The following is a 15678-nucleotide window of genomic DNA, read 5'->3' as shown; positions in this document are numbered from 1 at the left end:
GCATCATCATTATAACTTTGTCTGTTGTAAATGCCATGAATCCCAGACACTAGAAGATTACTTGCTCCAGGAATGCTATTAACAGGAGCTTTTGCTTTCCTCTCTTCCATTGCCAACTGGCCATATCTCTTATTATAACACCTAAGGTGAGAAAAAGGGCTTGTTCTAAAAACAACGGTTGAAAAAAAATGGGACAAGGACGTACTGGGCAGGGCAAAAGAGTAGTCAGATATGGGCTGGGGTTAGAGCCAGAAAGATAACAATCAAAGCCAAAAAAAAAATCCAAAATCAAAAATTTCCATAGTGAGGAATTAACACCAAGGAAAACAAGTGCAAGTACCATAAAGTTTTTAGGTTATTATGTTAGCACTAGGATGTGGGGGAAACTACATTGCCAGGTTTTATAGTCGTAGCACATCACACATCACAAGGTGTCAATCGCATGAGTGGCACCAATAAATAATTAGGTGATGATCACTTCCAAAATGGTGGCAGATAAAAATGTAAATAATAACTTTAGAAATTCTGCAATAAAAATACTGCTTATATAAAGTAAGAACTCACACCACCATTTTTATATTTTACTCTTTTATTATAAGAGTTTCCTTATATTAAAGAAATAAACTGCTTGTTGGCCATGATGAACGTGTTTATGTTTATAATAGCTGAAAGGTTTTTTTTTTTCCCTACATTATTATATTATATTTATAAGGGTTAAGCATGTAGACCTGTACACAATGAACATCATCATACAAGAGTAAATGGAATCAAACTTATCAAACTTTAAACTAAATTCACTTTCAAATTAAATTTACATAGATGTTGAACTGGAGCTTTATCAAATGAAGTCAACACGGAAAAGGGGTAGAGCAACACAACAGAAATTTCCAAATACAGTACAGATAAAAAGATAGAATATAATTTATTTTATTTACATACTGCCTTTCCAGTTCTCAACCTGCATAGAATAATATAATACAATGTGCTTTAAAATTAGATCCTTTGAAGGTACTATACTATACTAAGCAAAATGTTATTTTGGAAGCCGCTTGCACTTCAGAGAGAATAAACTTAAAGGACAAATCAGTGCATGTCTGCGAGTCGCTAGACAAGAACGTGCCTCATCCACAGTCGGTGTAAACATGTAACTGTAACACGCAGGTGGCATAAATGGGGATGGGAGACAGAAGGTACACATTGCTCTTTGCTTGCAGAAAGCGTGTCCTGCAGACCTGCCTTATTTCTTGTCAAGCACCTGATGGTAGCACCCTGCAAACTTAAAATCATTGAAGTGGTTTCTCTGCTATACACTGCCATGCAGCCTCTGTCACTAATTGAAAGGCAAACAGATGTCTTTTTTGTGTTACTATTATTATTTCTTAATGAACTGGTGATAAGATTGCGACTTTGAAACATTTTCTTCAATTTAAATAAAGCTGTAAGCCTTTTCAAGTTGTGCTGTAATACAACATGGATCCCATCAGCTTCACACTTAAAGTCACAGGTGCTCAACCTGCACACATGGCACTATCCTCTGAGCTTTTAGAACTATGATAGATGTTAGTGATGATCCATTCTGGGGGCTCCTCACTGTAAATAATAGGAGTATGCACTTAACTGTGTACTGTCTAAGCCTGTCTCGAGTTACTGAGAAACACTTTGTGGAATTGATTGAGGTTTGACTGGAAAATGAAGCTTATTCAAGTGAAACTTGTGCAGCTAAGTGTGCACCATGGAAAACCCCACTAGGAGTAGCAAGGAGCAATGACAAAAATACAAAATAGAAATAGGATATATACAAAAGCTGAAGGTCATGCATACAAATTGAACTCTGGCTTGCTGTTTGATAGCCATGTATGTTATCCAATAAGTTGCCTTTAGAACTGACCTGGTGTTTTTTTTTAGTTTATACAGTATAACATATTGTAGTATTTGAACAAAGATCAAGACAACTGAGGTAGAAGCTAATCATGTAATTTTGGATCATATTTAAAGCGAGTTCTTAAACTCACTTTGACAGTATTTGGGGGGTGTAATGTGTAATGTATCCTAAAAAATCATCCTCAAGATGTGAAGTAGTGGGTAGCATAATCTGTCCCTAAATTAACAATTATGGGTTCAGTTCACAGCCATGATATAAAAATGTTTTGTTTATTAAATATTTGTAACTGTCTGTATTTTCTCAGGAATTTCTTGGTGTTATTTGGACAGCAACTAAGAGGCGTCATCATGAAATCATCTGATGAACACTAGGTACGTAAAGGGTAACTTCTTATCACTGAGATTTTTAACAGATTTATGAGTGATCCTGGGTCACTAACTTTGTAAACTGTGAAATGGCAGGTGTCCTTTTCCTGTAAATATAGCTTTTCTACAAATGATAATAAACTAAATTTGATGGAGAAATTGTAAAAATTTATTTGGTGTTTCCACACGAGGACACATGTTAATGGTTTCTCAGTGATTCAGGTGATGTCATCCCACAGGTTCAAATCCAAAAGGAGGAGCAATGGAGACAAGAAGAAGTTGTATTGTATTATAAACCCTTCCACTGAGTGATTTCCTGCGGTGTCATTAAAGTGTAATTTAAATGTAAGTTAATGTATGAACCATTTCATACTGAATTACAATTAGAAAAACTTAAAAAGTGGAAATGGTAGGACAAAGTTTTCTGATGATATTCTAAGGAGTACACATCCTTGCAAAGCATGTCCAAAAACTGAATATGTTTAAATCCAGGTTTTCTATGTTCTGTAAAATACACAACACACAAATTCCAACTATTTGTCCAAACAGTAACATGTAAATTTGCTTACATGATTTGGATTCCGGAGAAGGTGGAGATATGTTGGAAACTGCTAGATCACTCTTCGACTTTTTGGGCTTTTTGGGATTAATTTGCCATGGTTTATCATAATTCCTGAAGTCACGTCTAGCCCCTTTATTCTCTGAAAGAGAAACACACAAATCTTATCATTAACATATCACAATGTATAGGTGTCACCAAAATAAAACATTTAAGTTCATCAGTCATTAAAGGTACAGTTCACTCACAATTCACAGTTCTTACCTTTCCTAGGCTATAAGGAGAATGTGTGTGTGTTTGTGTAATGAAGGTTAAGTAGCTTTCCATTTACTGCCTTCCAGTATGATTAGTGAGGGTTTTACTTTTGCGCTCACCTAGTGTTTCATTTGTTAATGTAATAATATTTATTATTTTAAGATTTAAATTTAAATATAGTTTATATTTAAAGGCCATGTAGGGGATGAGACCCTGTACATCTTTTGTGTTACTGCAAAATTAACAAATGTGTTAGAGGCCACAAAAAATGTTTTCTGTCTTCACAGCCCAGAGAGAGTTATACAAGATGGAGGTTACATCTGCTAGGCAGACACACTGAGACATGCCACAGTAAGAAAACACAACCATTCAACTTAGTTTGACTTCAAAAAACTGACAAGGAATTTTTATACCTATGTGTTTTTACATGTTTGGCCCTGTGGTGTTTTCTTGTAAAGCCATGGTTTCAAACAGAAAATATGGCATCCTTGCAAAAATTACCAGAATTTTTTCTTTAAGGTTAAAGTTGATATGTTAACTTTGTGAATCTCAGGTTCTTAGAAAGTGCTATATTGTTGTCTTGTTCTGGGATTTTCCATTTGAAGCTCATGCCCAGCCATATCTCAATGCCAAAGGTAGGTACCAGTCCTGGATGTGGCACCAGTACAATGGCGGACATGCTCACATTTACTCATCTAATTTAGAGTAGGAGGCTAGCCTAGCAGCGTATGACTTTAAGGTATACAAAAAGCAAGACTTCCTAGAGAAATCCCAGTGTGGGAAGCATAAACACTGTCTCCCGGTCATATTCTTGCTGCAGCATTACTGTTATAATACTGTGAGTAACAAACATCCAATGGATCTCAAAAAGAACCTCAGAATTTGGTTAAGAGGGAATACAGTGCATTCACTGGATGACACTTCAGCTTAAGGTCCTCTTCTGGGCTTGTAGTGTGTTAAGCCTTCTTCCAAGTCAATGACTGTAGTGGAATGGGTCCGGTATTGCTTTACTATTTTTAAAATTTTTGACATACAGTATGACTTTAATGGCTGTTGTGTTCTTGTGTAACTTCAGTAAAAATCTGATTACAAAAAAGATTAACGTCTTTTTCAAGGCAAGGCTCAATATAATCGAGAGAGTGCAAGCAATAGTCATCTTGTCAACACTTTAAGGGTTATACCAACTTAGAGATGCAGAGGCCACCAAGAGAAGCGTTAGATGGAACACTAGCTGTGCAGCTAAAGGCGGCTCACCTTTGAACCTGGAAGTGATTTTAGTTGCTAGGCTCTATAAGCAGTTTTGCGGTGGCTCAGTGTTGGGAGGAAGAGGTTATGGTTGAGGGAGAGATGCGGAATTAGAAGAGAGTTTGTTCAGAGAGCTTGGAGAGGTGGTAAGTGTGTCTGTCGGCACCACATAGCTAGGAAAGAACCTGTGCAGGAAGTTCCAAAGGGTCAGCAAACCTGGTCTTAATATGATTTTGTTAATTCGGAAACTTTGATTTCTGAATTAGATTATGCCCATTTCACTGAAACACAAAATAAATATAGCAGAATCTTTGACATTAATCCATGTTGATGGGAACCAACAGAATGGTCAGATCTTTGTCACACCTCTATTGGTGCAGTGAATCTCCATGTTGATCCCTCCACTATAGAACTCAAAAGTTTCAAAGCTATGGCTTTCTGAGGAAGATGACCAGGAAAATATTTCTGCTCATGAGAAATGCCTTCCTAAAGGATTAGTGAGCCTGGCCGATTATTTTCTAGATGGAATATTTGATCACAGACTAAAGTGCCCCACAGGCACAATAACCTTGACCCTTTCGGTAAGCATGGAAGTGATTATATTTGTTGCCATGAAGTTACTCTTACTAAACAAACTTTAAATTCAGACTAATGCCAAATAATAATCCAGAGGACAGCATCACATTATCTATTTGCAAATTTCACTACTATTAAAAAACATTGAATCACAATAGATTTAATTTGGCTTTTTTGACACTGATCTATGGAAAAAGATCATTTTAATCATATTTAATGTCAAAAGGAAATGGATATCTGCAAAATGATGTAAACTAATTAAACTAATCTTATATAATACGCTACCGTGGCTGTTCGTTTGTCTGTCCAGGATTTTAAATCACCTGTAGCTCGCAAACCATTTCACCTATTGACCTGAAATTTGGTACACATATACTACATGACGTCTATCATCCGCTTTCGGGGTGATGATTTTTATTACTCTTTTTATTTTTATTTTATTTTATTGTAGAATCAACTCTCAGCAGCGCGCAGCAGGGCAGCTGTGCGGCGCATACGTACATGCACCGTTCTCATTCCCTACCACCTTTGCGATCGCTTCCCCTACCCCTTCATATCTTAAGTATCCAATCTGCCTCAAGAATGATTTAAATGCCAGCTTAAGTGAAAAATTAAGAAAAACGTACTAAATAATTGAAACACAAAAACTAACTTAATCAGATTTAATGCAAAAAGATGCCGACGGAAGAAGAGAAGCAGCGGGCCGCCGGGGGGAGAAAAGAAGAGCTGCTCAGGAAGCACCAAGCACATCAACCTCTGAGCAAACGAATGCTAAACGTACAGAGAAAGAGTATGAAAACTAGGAATGCTCAAGTCAAGGTATTCACTGCACGTTATCGTGCAGTGTGCCGTTACTAGTTAAAATATAAAACAAAAAATAACTGATTACATAATTAAGTCAGTATTTAGTAGAGCCATCTAACCTGCAGAATAACTGTTAGGGAGTTGAACCAGGAACTCTGTAATGAAGACTGAGGACTGCTGAGCCTGACCATAAAGAAGGCCTGGATTATAGTCCCACCATTTGCAGATACATACACAAATGACACATTTGTTTCAAACATGCTATGCATTTCACAGCTACAGTAGATTATGATATTTACACTGGGCCAATCGAGAGGATGCTGGATATTAAAGCTTTAATACAACATAAACCACTTTAAAATTATTAGAAGTAGGCACAATGGCGCAGTAGTTAGTGGCATTGCCTACTGTTCCAGTACCCTCTGTTTGAAGTTTTCACCCAGTTGCTTTCTCTGTAGACTTTTCACAGCTTTGTAACTCTGGGTGTTTTTCCTGGGTAATCCATTTTCTCCCTCCTACATAATAAAAATAAGCATGTTACGTTAATGGGCCCCATGTAAGTATGGGTGAGTGCCTGAAAGGACCCTATAATAGACTGCTGTCCCTGACTCTAAAGCTGACTAAAATGCTTTTTCTTACTTTTCCTGGAAATAAATGAGTATTTGTTAAGAAAGTATTCAAAAATAAACACATAATATTCCTACTGGTTTATTGAATTGGTTATGTACATGCAAAAGAAATCTAAGTACTTCAGATTAACTGGAGGAAATCATCTTGTAAAGTGGCAAATTGAAAAGTCTGCTTTCTTTTAACATGGGGGGTGCAATGTGCAATGCAACACAGACTCATTCTATTTCATCATGCTGACTGAAAATCTATAAAAGAAACGCTGTAACTGCAGGTTCAAACACTGACAACACCTAATTTGTATTTCTTTGTATATGAACAATGGTCTTAGCCATGCACAACACGATAAGTAAGGAAAAGGCTTAGTGAAGCATATGTTAAAATTGATCATTTTAGTCAAAAGAAAAAAAAAAAAACACACACCTGTAGTGCCACTCTCTGCCCAGAGAGCTGCAGATCCTGAAAGTGTTCTTTGCAGCTTGCCTGGACTCCCTTGTTTGGTCTGCAGATGATTTATTAGAAAAGGAATAGGATGGTCAGGGGTCTCGGATATCAGTTTGGTCATCATTTCCTATCAGAGCAACATGAAAAGAGAAGAGCTGAATGTTAATTAATGACTGGCAAACAAATACAGATGTGATGGTTAACTTGAATACATCCGCATCAACATCATTAATGAGACTCAAAATGCAGTGCATCTGTACCAGGTTAAAACAAATCGCCAAGATTTTGATTTTAAAGCTAAGAGCATTGATGTTTTACACCAAAGATGCACACCTTCTTAGAAACACGTTTAAAAAAACTATTTAAAATGTTCAGGTAATTCACAGTTCCTCATACCTCAGATTAGACCTTGATAAACAGACATATACTGCAAATGTTGATTTGCGCCAGTTCATATCAGAGTTGTTCCAGATCACCTCACTTGTGAGTAGAGTTACTGAATAGCAATAGAAAGATAACGTGAAGCTAGGTGGGCTTTAGCTACTTTCTTAGAAATCAGGCGTAAAACACTTTAGCTTGGTAGCTTAGACCCTAATTGTCAGATGTGATCCTGAGAAGGGCCAAATTGCCACTTACTGTCAAGGAAATAAATCAGGAGTGGAAAGAAGAGGTAACAGCTTCCTGATAAATTATAATCACATTATCGGCAATAAAAGGCAGGAAAAATGGATTGAACCTCCTTGGCACTAATCCCGAGTATGACTCGGCCTCAGAATTCTATGTAAATACGACTAGGGGTGATGTGTAATGATACATTTTACAGCATTAACCCTAGATAACTCTTGGGGCAATATTCTTCTACCATGTACTGGAAGAAATAAAATCATGCTGCAAAAAAAACCACATGAATATTTAACGGTTTTGCCAAAATATAATGGCATGTAAACAAGAAGCTGTAAAGACAGTTTTAGAACAAAATGAAACTGATCCATTTGCAGCAACTGTCATTCATATTAGGGGAAATGTGGAAGTCACTGAGCCTTGCACTGTTTTAGCCCAAAATAATACAAAAAGGTGCACTGATCATGTGGTTCAGGCACTGTCTTTGCACCCTCACATGCTCAAGCAACAGAAAAAATGTTATAAGTGTACAAAGAAACACACTTCTACTGTCCTAATTGCAAAAATCGGGCCATTTATTGTTGACTGCCTAAAAAACAAATCACATGAAGGATGTGTACTAAATCTGCATCAGTACAGTAGTGAAAGCTACACATACCTTTCCTACTATTGTTTATGTTAAAGTTTTGTTATTTACATGTTTCTGTTATATGCAATACAATTTTTATGACTAAAAACATTTCAATGTTTTTGACTCATTTTTCTGTGAGTAAACAAAATGCTAAGGAGGATACAAGGGAGAACGGAACCAGAAGAGAAGGAAAAGAAGCAACCTCCCAGTTTATTTAGGCTTTTTCCTCACTAACAAAAATAAATTTAAAAACGTTAGTTCCATTTCAAAGATTTTCTGTCTGTACAAGTATTTTCAGGTCATTTTATAAAAGTTTGTCATCCATACTGAAAATGCCACAAATGTGTAAATCTTGCCTTTTGGGCATACACAGTTCATTGACCAAGCTCACTGTTTGTTTGCTGAGCAATACAAATGGAAAAGGAAAGAACGGATTTTCTTGTCTGGACAGAGGATGAAATACAAATTTTCTTAAAGGTTATAAGTGAGTACAAACTTATGAAAGAGTTGAACAATACAGATAGGGAGGCCTGCCAAAATAAATGCAGCAAAGTATTTGACTGATTCAAGGTATAGTATCCAACAGCTGAGGCTAAAAATTTGGGAATTGACTATCCTCCATAGTAAAGATGAGAAGACAAGTACAAAACTGAAATCAGTGCCAGATCACGTGGCAGTCATACCGTAAGAGACATTAGCTAGTTATTTAAAGTTACATTAAATGTTTGCCTATATATTGGTGCATAGTCTATGGGAGGTGCTTACAACCCCTACGTTTGACACGTATTTGATCCTGCCTTACGCACCAGCAGCTACATATACAGTCAGTGTTTCTGAAAAGCTCAGTTTTCCCCATCCACACTGCTATGCAGAACCCAGCGTTTTCAGAACTACACACTTTGAAGAGCTTTTTCCAAAACAATAGGGTTTTCAGTGGTCAAAAATACCATTTTAGTGTGGATGGACGGCCTAATTGAATAAATGATGTATTTTGAGTTGGTCTCGTCCGATGCGAGAGATGGACGTCTGAAGTGGAGCTCCGCTAGCAGTGGTGCTATTTTTCATATTATTTGCTTATTATTCTGAGATATCCTGTATTTATTCAACCCGAGAGGGACCGCTACAGTATATGTAAACACATATAAACATGGCCAACAAGAAGGGGGGTCCGAAAGAATCGAAGACTAAAGCTACATCCAAGCTGCGATCAGCAAGCCCTAGTTCGAGATACGGCCTCTCAGAGACAGACCTGGATCAGATGGGCGAAAGTACAGACTCCTCGGGACCACGGTCCGCTACATCGTCGCCGGCTGAGTGCGAAAAGGGGAGCGAAGGTGCGATCGTGAGTGCAGATGTGGATAGCTCGATGATTGGAGAGGATTATCTGAAACTGGAAAAGGCCGGGAGGTCCGCGGCTTCAGTTACGCAATTACGTGGGACTGGAGCAGCGGGACACCGCTTCAGCAGAGTCTGCTGCTTCATCTACGGTACAAGAAGGCACATTTGAGCTATCTGAACTGAAAGTGTTGCTCGCTGAGCTCACGCAAGATATAAAGAAAAGCGAGAAGGCTAATGAGAAAGCAACGGCAAAGGCACATGAGAGACTGAAACAGGAATTAAAACAGGAGATGAAACAGGCCAATGAATGTCTGCGACAGGAAATCCAACAGGCAAATGAAAGGCTGCGTCAAGAAGTACAACTTGAACTTCGACAGGTGCTGGGTAAAATTGAAGAGCGCATTGAGAAAAACTCGGTTAAACTGAGCACGCTTGCTGATCGATTGGAGCATCTTAGTGAGACATTCACGAATCGGATCGAAATAGCCGAACATCTAGCTGCCAGTGCCGAGGAAAGAGCAGTAAATGTCAGTTGAATGTAAAAACTCGGAGAAAAACTTGGAGACAGACTGGCTGCTTTAGAAGATGGGAATAGAAGGTATAATGTCAGAATTGAAGGCCTGCCGGAGAATCGAGAAAGTTTAAACCCGTGAAATTCGCAACTGAACTTTTTCTAAAATAATCGGGGCGACTTTAAAGCAGAATCTGAGATAGCAGCGGCTTATCGCACGCTGATCAAACACCGTCAGACCCGACCAAGATCTTTTATAGTTCGTTTTGAACGATTATCATTTAAGTTAGAGGTGATGGAACTCCTCAGGAAAAAAAGGAAGATATTATATATGAAGATTGCCACATTCGCGTCTTCCCTGACTTCTCTCCAGCAACAGCTATCAAACGCGCCTTCTATAATATTAAACAGCGCTACGGCAAGCCAATGTCAAATACGGCCTCCTGTATCCGCAAAACTGAAAGTGGAATGGCAGGGTCATTTCTATGTTTTCGCTAGCAAGGAGGAGGCAGAAAATGAGTTAAGAAAGCTGATCCCGGGACTATTCTGATACATAATTGTGAGTCATGGCGGTAAATGATAAAGCTAGGATTAATAATCTACTGTCTGATCTATTTGTTTTTTAAAATACGGGTTTTTTATCAGCATATATTCTCATATTCTTATATTATTATTACTTACTTATTACTTATCATTACTTAGTATTACTAGGGCTAAATGTTTATGTTTTATTGTGCTTAATTACGTTTTCCTCCTCTTTTTCTTTTCTAATTATTTCATGTGTACCCTAAATGAGACTGTTCAATATCATACCCTTGGTTTGCTGTTATTGCTATTACTGCATTAAGACTTGTTATGCTTGTTTTGGACACATCTTTAACACCATCACCTGGGTTTATTATCTGGGGATATCATCTTAATGCACTAAAATTGATGAAGATATATATATATATATATATATATATATATATATATATATATATATATATATATTAAGTGCAAAATTCTTTTTTTTTTTTCTTTTTCCTCTTTTAAAGACTATATTGGTAACAGATATCTCTATCTTTTAACCTTAAAGCGCCACTGCATGGGGGCTTGATGTGCTTTGGGCGTGCTCTGTCTCTGGGTATGTCAGAGGACTGGGACTGCATGAAGTGGGTTTTAGCCTCACCTGGGGAGGCAAAAAGGGAGGGTGGGGGTTAAGGGGAAGAGAAAGAGAGCAGGCTTGATCTATATCTAATCTATCATCTCAATCTTTATAATTATAACTATCAACGTAATAATAAGCTGCATGGCAACAACTCTTGGGGGAATAGGAAATTAAGACCTAAACTATTTCACTTCCAGTTAAGACTATAATATGACACCAAAAACTCAGAATCAGTGTCTCCATGATGGGACAGTTAACTTCGTAAGCTGGAATGTTAAAGGCCTGAATCACGAATTAAAGAGAAAGAAAGTACTTTCTCACCTAACAGGTCTAAATGCTAAAATAGTATTTTTACAGGAAACCCACTTACTAAGTAAGGATCAGTTCCGCTGCAAAAGACTGGACTGGCCAAATGTTCCATTCTAGTTTTACAAAGAAAACTAGAGGGGTGGGAATTCTCATACATAGAACAGTACCATTTGTAGCATCAGATGTAGTATTGGATCCTGAAGGGAGATATGTGATGGTCATGGGAGACTTATCTAACTGTAAAATGATTTTGATAAATGTTTATGCACCTAATGTTGATGATAAGGAATTTATACAAAATTTATTTGCATCCATTCCCAATCTGAACACTCATAAACTTATAATGGCTGGGGACTTTAATTGTGTTCTAAATCCACTTTTAGATAAGACTTCCTCCACAGGGGGAACGGCAACTAACACCGCAAAGATAATTACAAAGTTTATAACTGATCACAACTTATCAGATCCCTGGAGGTTTTAAACCCAAATTCAAGAACATATTCTTTCTACTCACCAGTACATCATTGCTACTCAAGGATTGATTACTTCTTTATAGATAATAACTTCTTGCCTAAGATTAAATCTTGTAAATACGATGCTATTGTTATTTCAGACCATGCTCCGATGATCTTGGAGCTGAAATTACTAAGCCCCATACACTCACCCGCAGATGGCGTCTCAATCCGCTTCTATTAGCTGACGAGAATTGTACTGAATTTATATCCAAACAAATTGAATTCTTTCTAGAGACAAATACATCCCCTGAGATCTCTGCAGGAATACTCTGGGAAACTCTTAAGGCCTTCTTAAGAGGACAGATTATCTCATATCTTTCCCACAGAAATAAATCCGAAGCGAAGAAAGTAGCAGAGATAAAAAGAAATTACTAAAATAGATGAAGAACATGCCAGACTACCAAGCGAGACTCTACATAAGAGGAGGCAGGCTCTACATTCAGAATTAAACCTCTTGACAACTAAAGAAACCGAACAACTAATTTACAAATCCAGACATCATTATTATGAACATGGAGAGAAAGCTAATAAGCTTTTAGCAACAAATTCACAAGCAAGATGTACGCAACGCAATCTCGGTAATTACTAACACGAACGGAGATAAAATCATCGAACACAAAAATATAATGTACACTTTTAGAGACTACTATACAGCGGTGTGAAAAACTATTTGCCCCCTTCCTGATTTCTTATTCTTTTGCATGTTTGTCACACAAAATGTTTCTGATCATCAAACACATTTAACCATTAGTCAAATAAAACACAAGTAAACACAAAATGCAGTTTTTAAATGATGGTTTTTATTATTTAGGAGAAAAATCCAAACCTACATGGCCCTGTGTGAAAAGTAATTGCCCCTTGTTAAAAATAACCTAACTGTGGTGTATCACACCTGAGTTCAATTTCCGTAGCCATCCCCAGGCCTGATTACTGCCACACCTGTTTCAATCAAGAAATCACTTCAATAGGAGCTGCCTGACACAGAGAAGTAGACCAAAAGCACCTCAAAAGCTAGACATCATGCCAAGATCTAAAAAAATTCAGGAACAAATGAGAACAGAAGTAATTGAGATCTATCAGTCTGGTAAAGGTTATAAAGCCATTTCTAAAGCTTTGGGACTCCAGCGAACCACAGTGAGAGCTATTATCCACAAATGGCAAAAACATGGAACAGTGGTGAACCTTCCCAGGAGTGGCCAGCTGACCAAAATTACCCCAAAAGCGCAGAGCGACTCATCCGAGAGGTCACAAAAGACCGAGGACAACGTCTAAGAACTGCAGGCCTCACTTGCCTCAATTAAGGTCAGTGTTCACGACTCCACCATAAGAAAGAGACTGGGCAAAAACGGCCTGCATGGCAGATTTCCAAGACACAAACCACTGTTAAGCAAAAGAACATTAGGGCTCGTCTCAATTTTGCTAAAAAACATCTCAATGATTGCCAAGACTTTTGGGAAAATACCTTGTGGACTGATGAGACAAAAGTTGAACTTTTTGTAAGGCAAATGTCCCGTTACATCTGGCGTAAAAGGAACAGAGCATTTCAGAAAAAGAACATCATACCAACAGTAAAATATGGTGGTGGTAGTGTGATGGTCTGGGGTTGTTTTGCTGCTTCAGGACCTGGAAGGCTTGCTGTGATAGATGGAACCATGAATTCTACTGTCTACCAAAATTCCTGAAGGAGAAAGTCCGCCATCTGTTCGTCAACTCAAGCTGAAGCGATCTTGGGTGCTGCAATAGGACAATGACCCAAAACACACCAGCAAATCCACCTCTGAATGGCTGAAGAAAAACAAAATGAAGACTTTGGAGTGGCCTAGTCAAAGTCCTGACCTGAATCCAATTGAGATGCTATGGCATGACCTTAAAAAGGCGGTTCATGCTAGAAAACCCTCAAATAAAGCTGAATTACAACAATTGTGCAAAGATGAGTGGGCCAAAATTCCTCCAGAGCGCTGTAAAAAACTCATTGCAAGTTATCATGCGCTTGATTGCAGTTATTGCTGCTAAGGGTGGCCCAACCAGTTATTAGGTTCAGGGGCAATTACTTTTCACACAGGGCCATGTAGGTTTGGATTTTTTTTTCTCCCTAAATAATAAAAACCATCATTTAAAAACTGCATTTTGTGTTTACTTGTGTTTTATTTGACTAATGGTTAAATGTGTTTGATGATCAGAAACATTTTGTGTGACAAACATGCAAAAGAATAAGAAATCAGGAAGGGGGCAAATAGTTTTTCACACCACTGTAAATCCCTATATACTACTGAGTTTAAAGAAGACAATATACAATCTAATGCATTTCTGGATAAATTACAGATACCACAAATTGACGCTTTTAGTGTGGAGGAACTCGATAAACCTCTGTCATTATCAGAATTACTGGATGCTATAAAGTCACTCCAAGGTGGAAAAGCAGCAGGCCCTGACGGCTACCCTGCAGAGTTTTACAAGAAATTCTCCGCTCAGCTAGCTCCCCTCCTATTAGCAACATTTACAGAAGCCAGAGATAACCAATCTCTTCCACAAACCTTTCGCCAAGCACTAATCACTGTCTTTCCAAAACAAAATAAGGACTTATTACAATGTGCATCATACAGACCAATTTCACTTCTGAATAACGACGTTAAAATACTCTCTAAAATCATAGCTAGAAGGATGGAGAAAGTGCTCCCTCAGTAATATCACAAGACCAAACTGGATTTATTAGGGGCCGACACTTATCTTCAAATCTTCGACGCCTGTTTAATGTAATATACTCACCAACTAAATCAAACACCCCAGAAATATTATTATCATTGGATGCAGAAAAAGCATTCGACATGATTGAATGGAAATACCTTTTTACTATTTTGGAGAAGTTTGGGTTTGGCCCAACATTTGTGCATGGATTAAATTACTGTATACTAACCCAGAAGCTTCAGTTTGCATCAATAACATTTGCTCAGACTACTTTAAACTAGAGCGTGGCACAAGACAAGGATGCCCTTTGTCACCACTGCTGTTTGCAATTGCCATTGAACCACTGGCAATACATTGTCGAAATACTGATCAGATAAAGGGGATTAGCAGAGAAGGACTGGAACAGAAAATCTCATTATATGCAGATGACATGGTACTGTATATATCGGACCCAGAAAATTCTGTGCCTGCAGTCTTAGCAGCACTCACAGAATTTCAAAAGCTCTCTGGTCTCAGAATTAATCTGAATAAAAGTGTACTCTTTCCGTGAATTCGCAAGCATATAATATTAGATTAGACACCCTTCCTTTTATCATTGCAGAACAGTTTAAATACCTCGGGGTAAACATCACAAGTAAACATAAAGCTCTTTATCAACAAAATTTAATCGTCTGCATGGAAAAAATTAAACAAGACTTGCATAGATGGTCAACCCTTCATCTCACACTAGCTGGAAGAATTAACACTGTTAAGATGAATATTCTTCCTAAGCTCCTTTTTTTATTTCAAAACATACCAATATACATTAATAAATCGTTCTTTAAGCAATTAGATTCAACAATAACCTCATTTATTTGGAATTCTAAACATCCACGCATCAAAAGAGCGACCCTACAAAGACAAAAGGCAGAAGGCGGCATGGCTCTACCTAACTTCCAGTTTTATTACTGGGCAGCAAATATACAGCGATAAGAACCTGGACACAAATAGAAGAACATACACAGGCATGGACCGCAATAGAAGTAAAATCCTGCAGTACTTCTTTGTATTCCTTGCTTTGTGCTCCAATAAACACGCGTTATCGGCAATACACTAATAACCCAATTGTGCTCCACTCACTTAGAATCTGGAACCAATGTAGAAAGCATTTTAAGACGGAGA

General features: G+C 37.8%; 1 protein-coding gene across 4 annotated transcripts in view; it reads right to left on the bottom strand.

Annotated features, from left to right (window-relative positions):
- Positions 1–15678, bottom strand: part of c5h8orf34 (chromosome 5 C8orf34 homolog) — a 446834-nt gene that overhangs the window by 282900 nt on the left and 148256 nt on the right. For all 4 annotated transcript variants that reach the window (XM_039754615.1, XM_039754616.1, XM_039754617.1 and 1 more), the window contains exons 2-3: positions 6737–6884; positions 2817–2948 (exon numbers count right to left, since the gene is read on the bottom strand). In XM_039754615.1, the coding sequence (XP_039610549.1) occupies positions 2817–2948; positions 6737–6884 (280 nt within the window). The remainder of the gene's footprint in view (positions 1–2816; positions 2949–6736; positions 6885–15678) is intronic.

Source organism: Polypterus senegalus, chromosome 5 (genome assembly GCF_016835505.1).
Source record: "Polypterus senegalus isolate Bchr_013 chromosome 5, ASM1683550v1, whole genome shotgun sequence".
NCBI lineage: Eukaryota > Metazoa > Chordata > Cladistia > Polypteriformes > Polypteridae > Polypterus > Polypterus senegalus.
The sequence above is the reverse complement of the archived record's forward strand: the minus strand, read 5'-3'. Positions and strand labels throughout refer to the sequence as shown.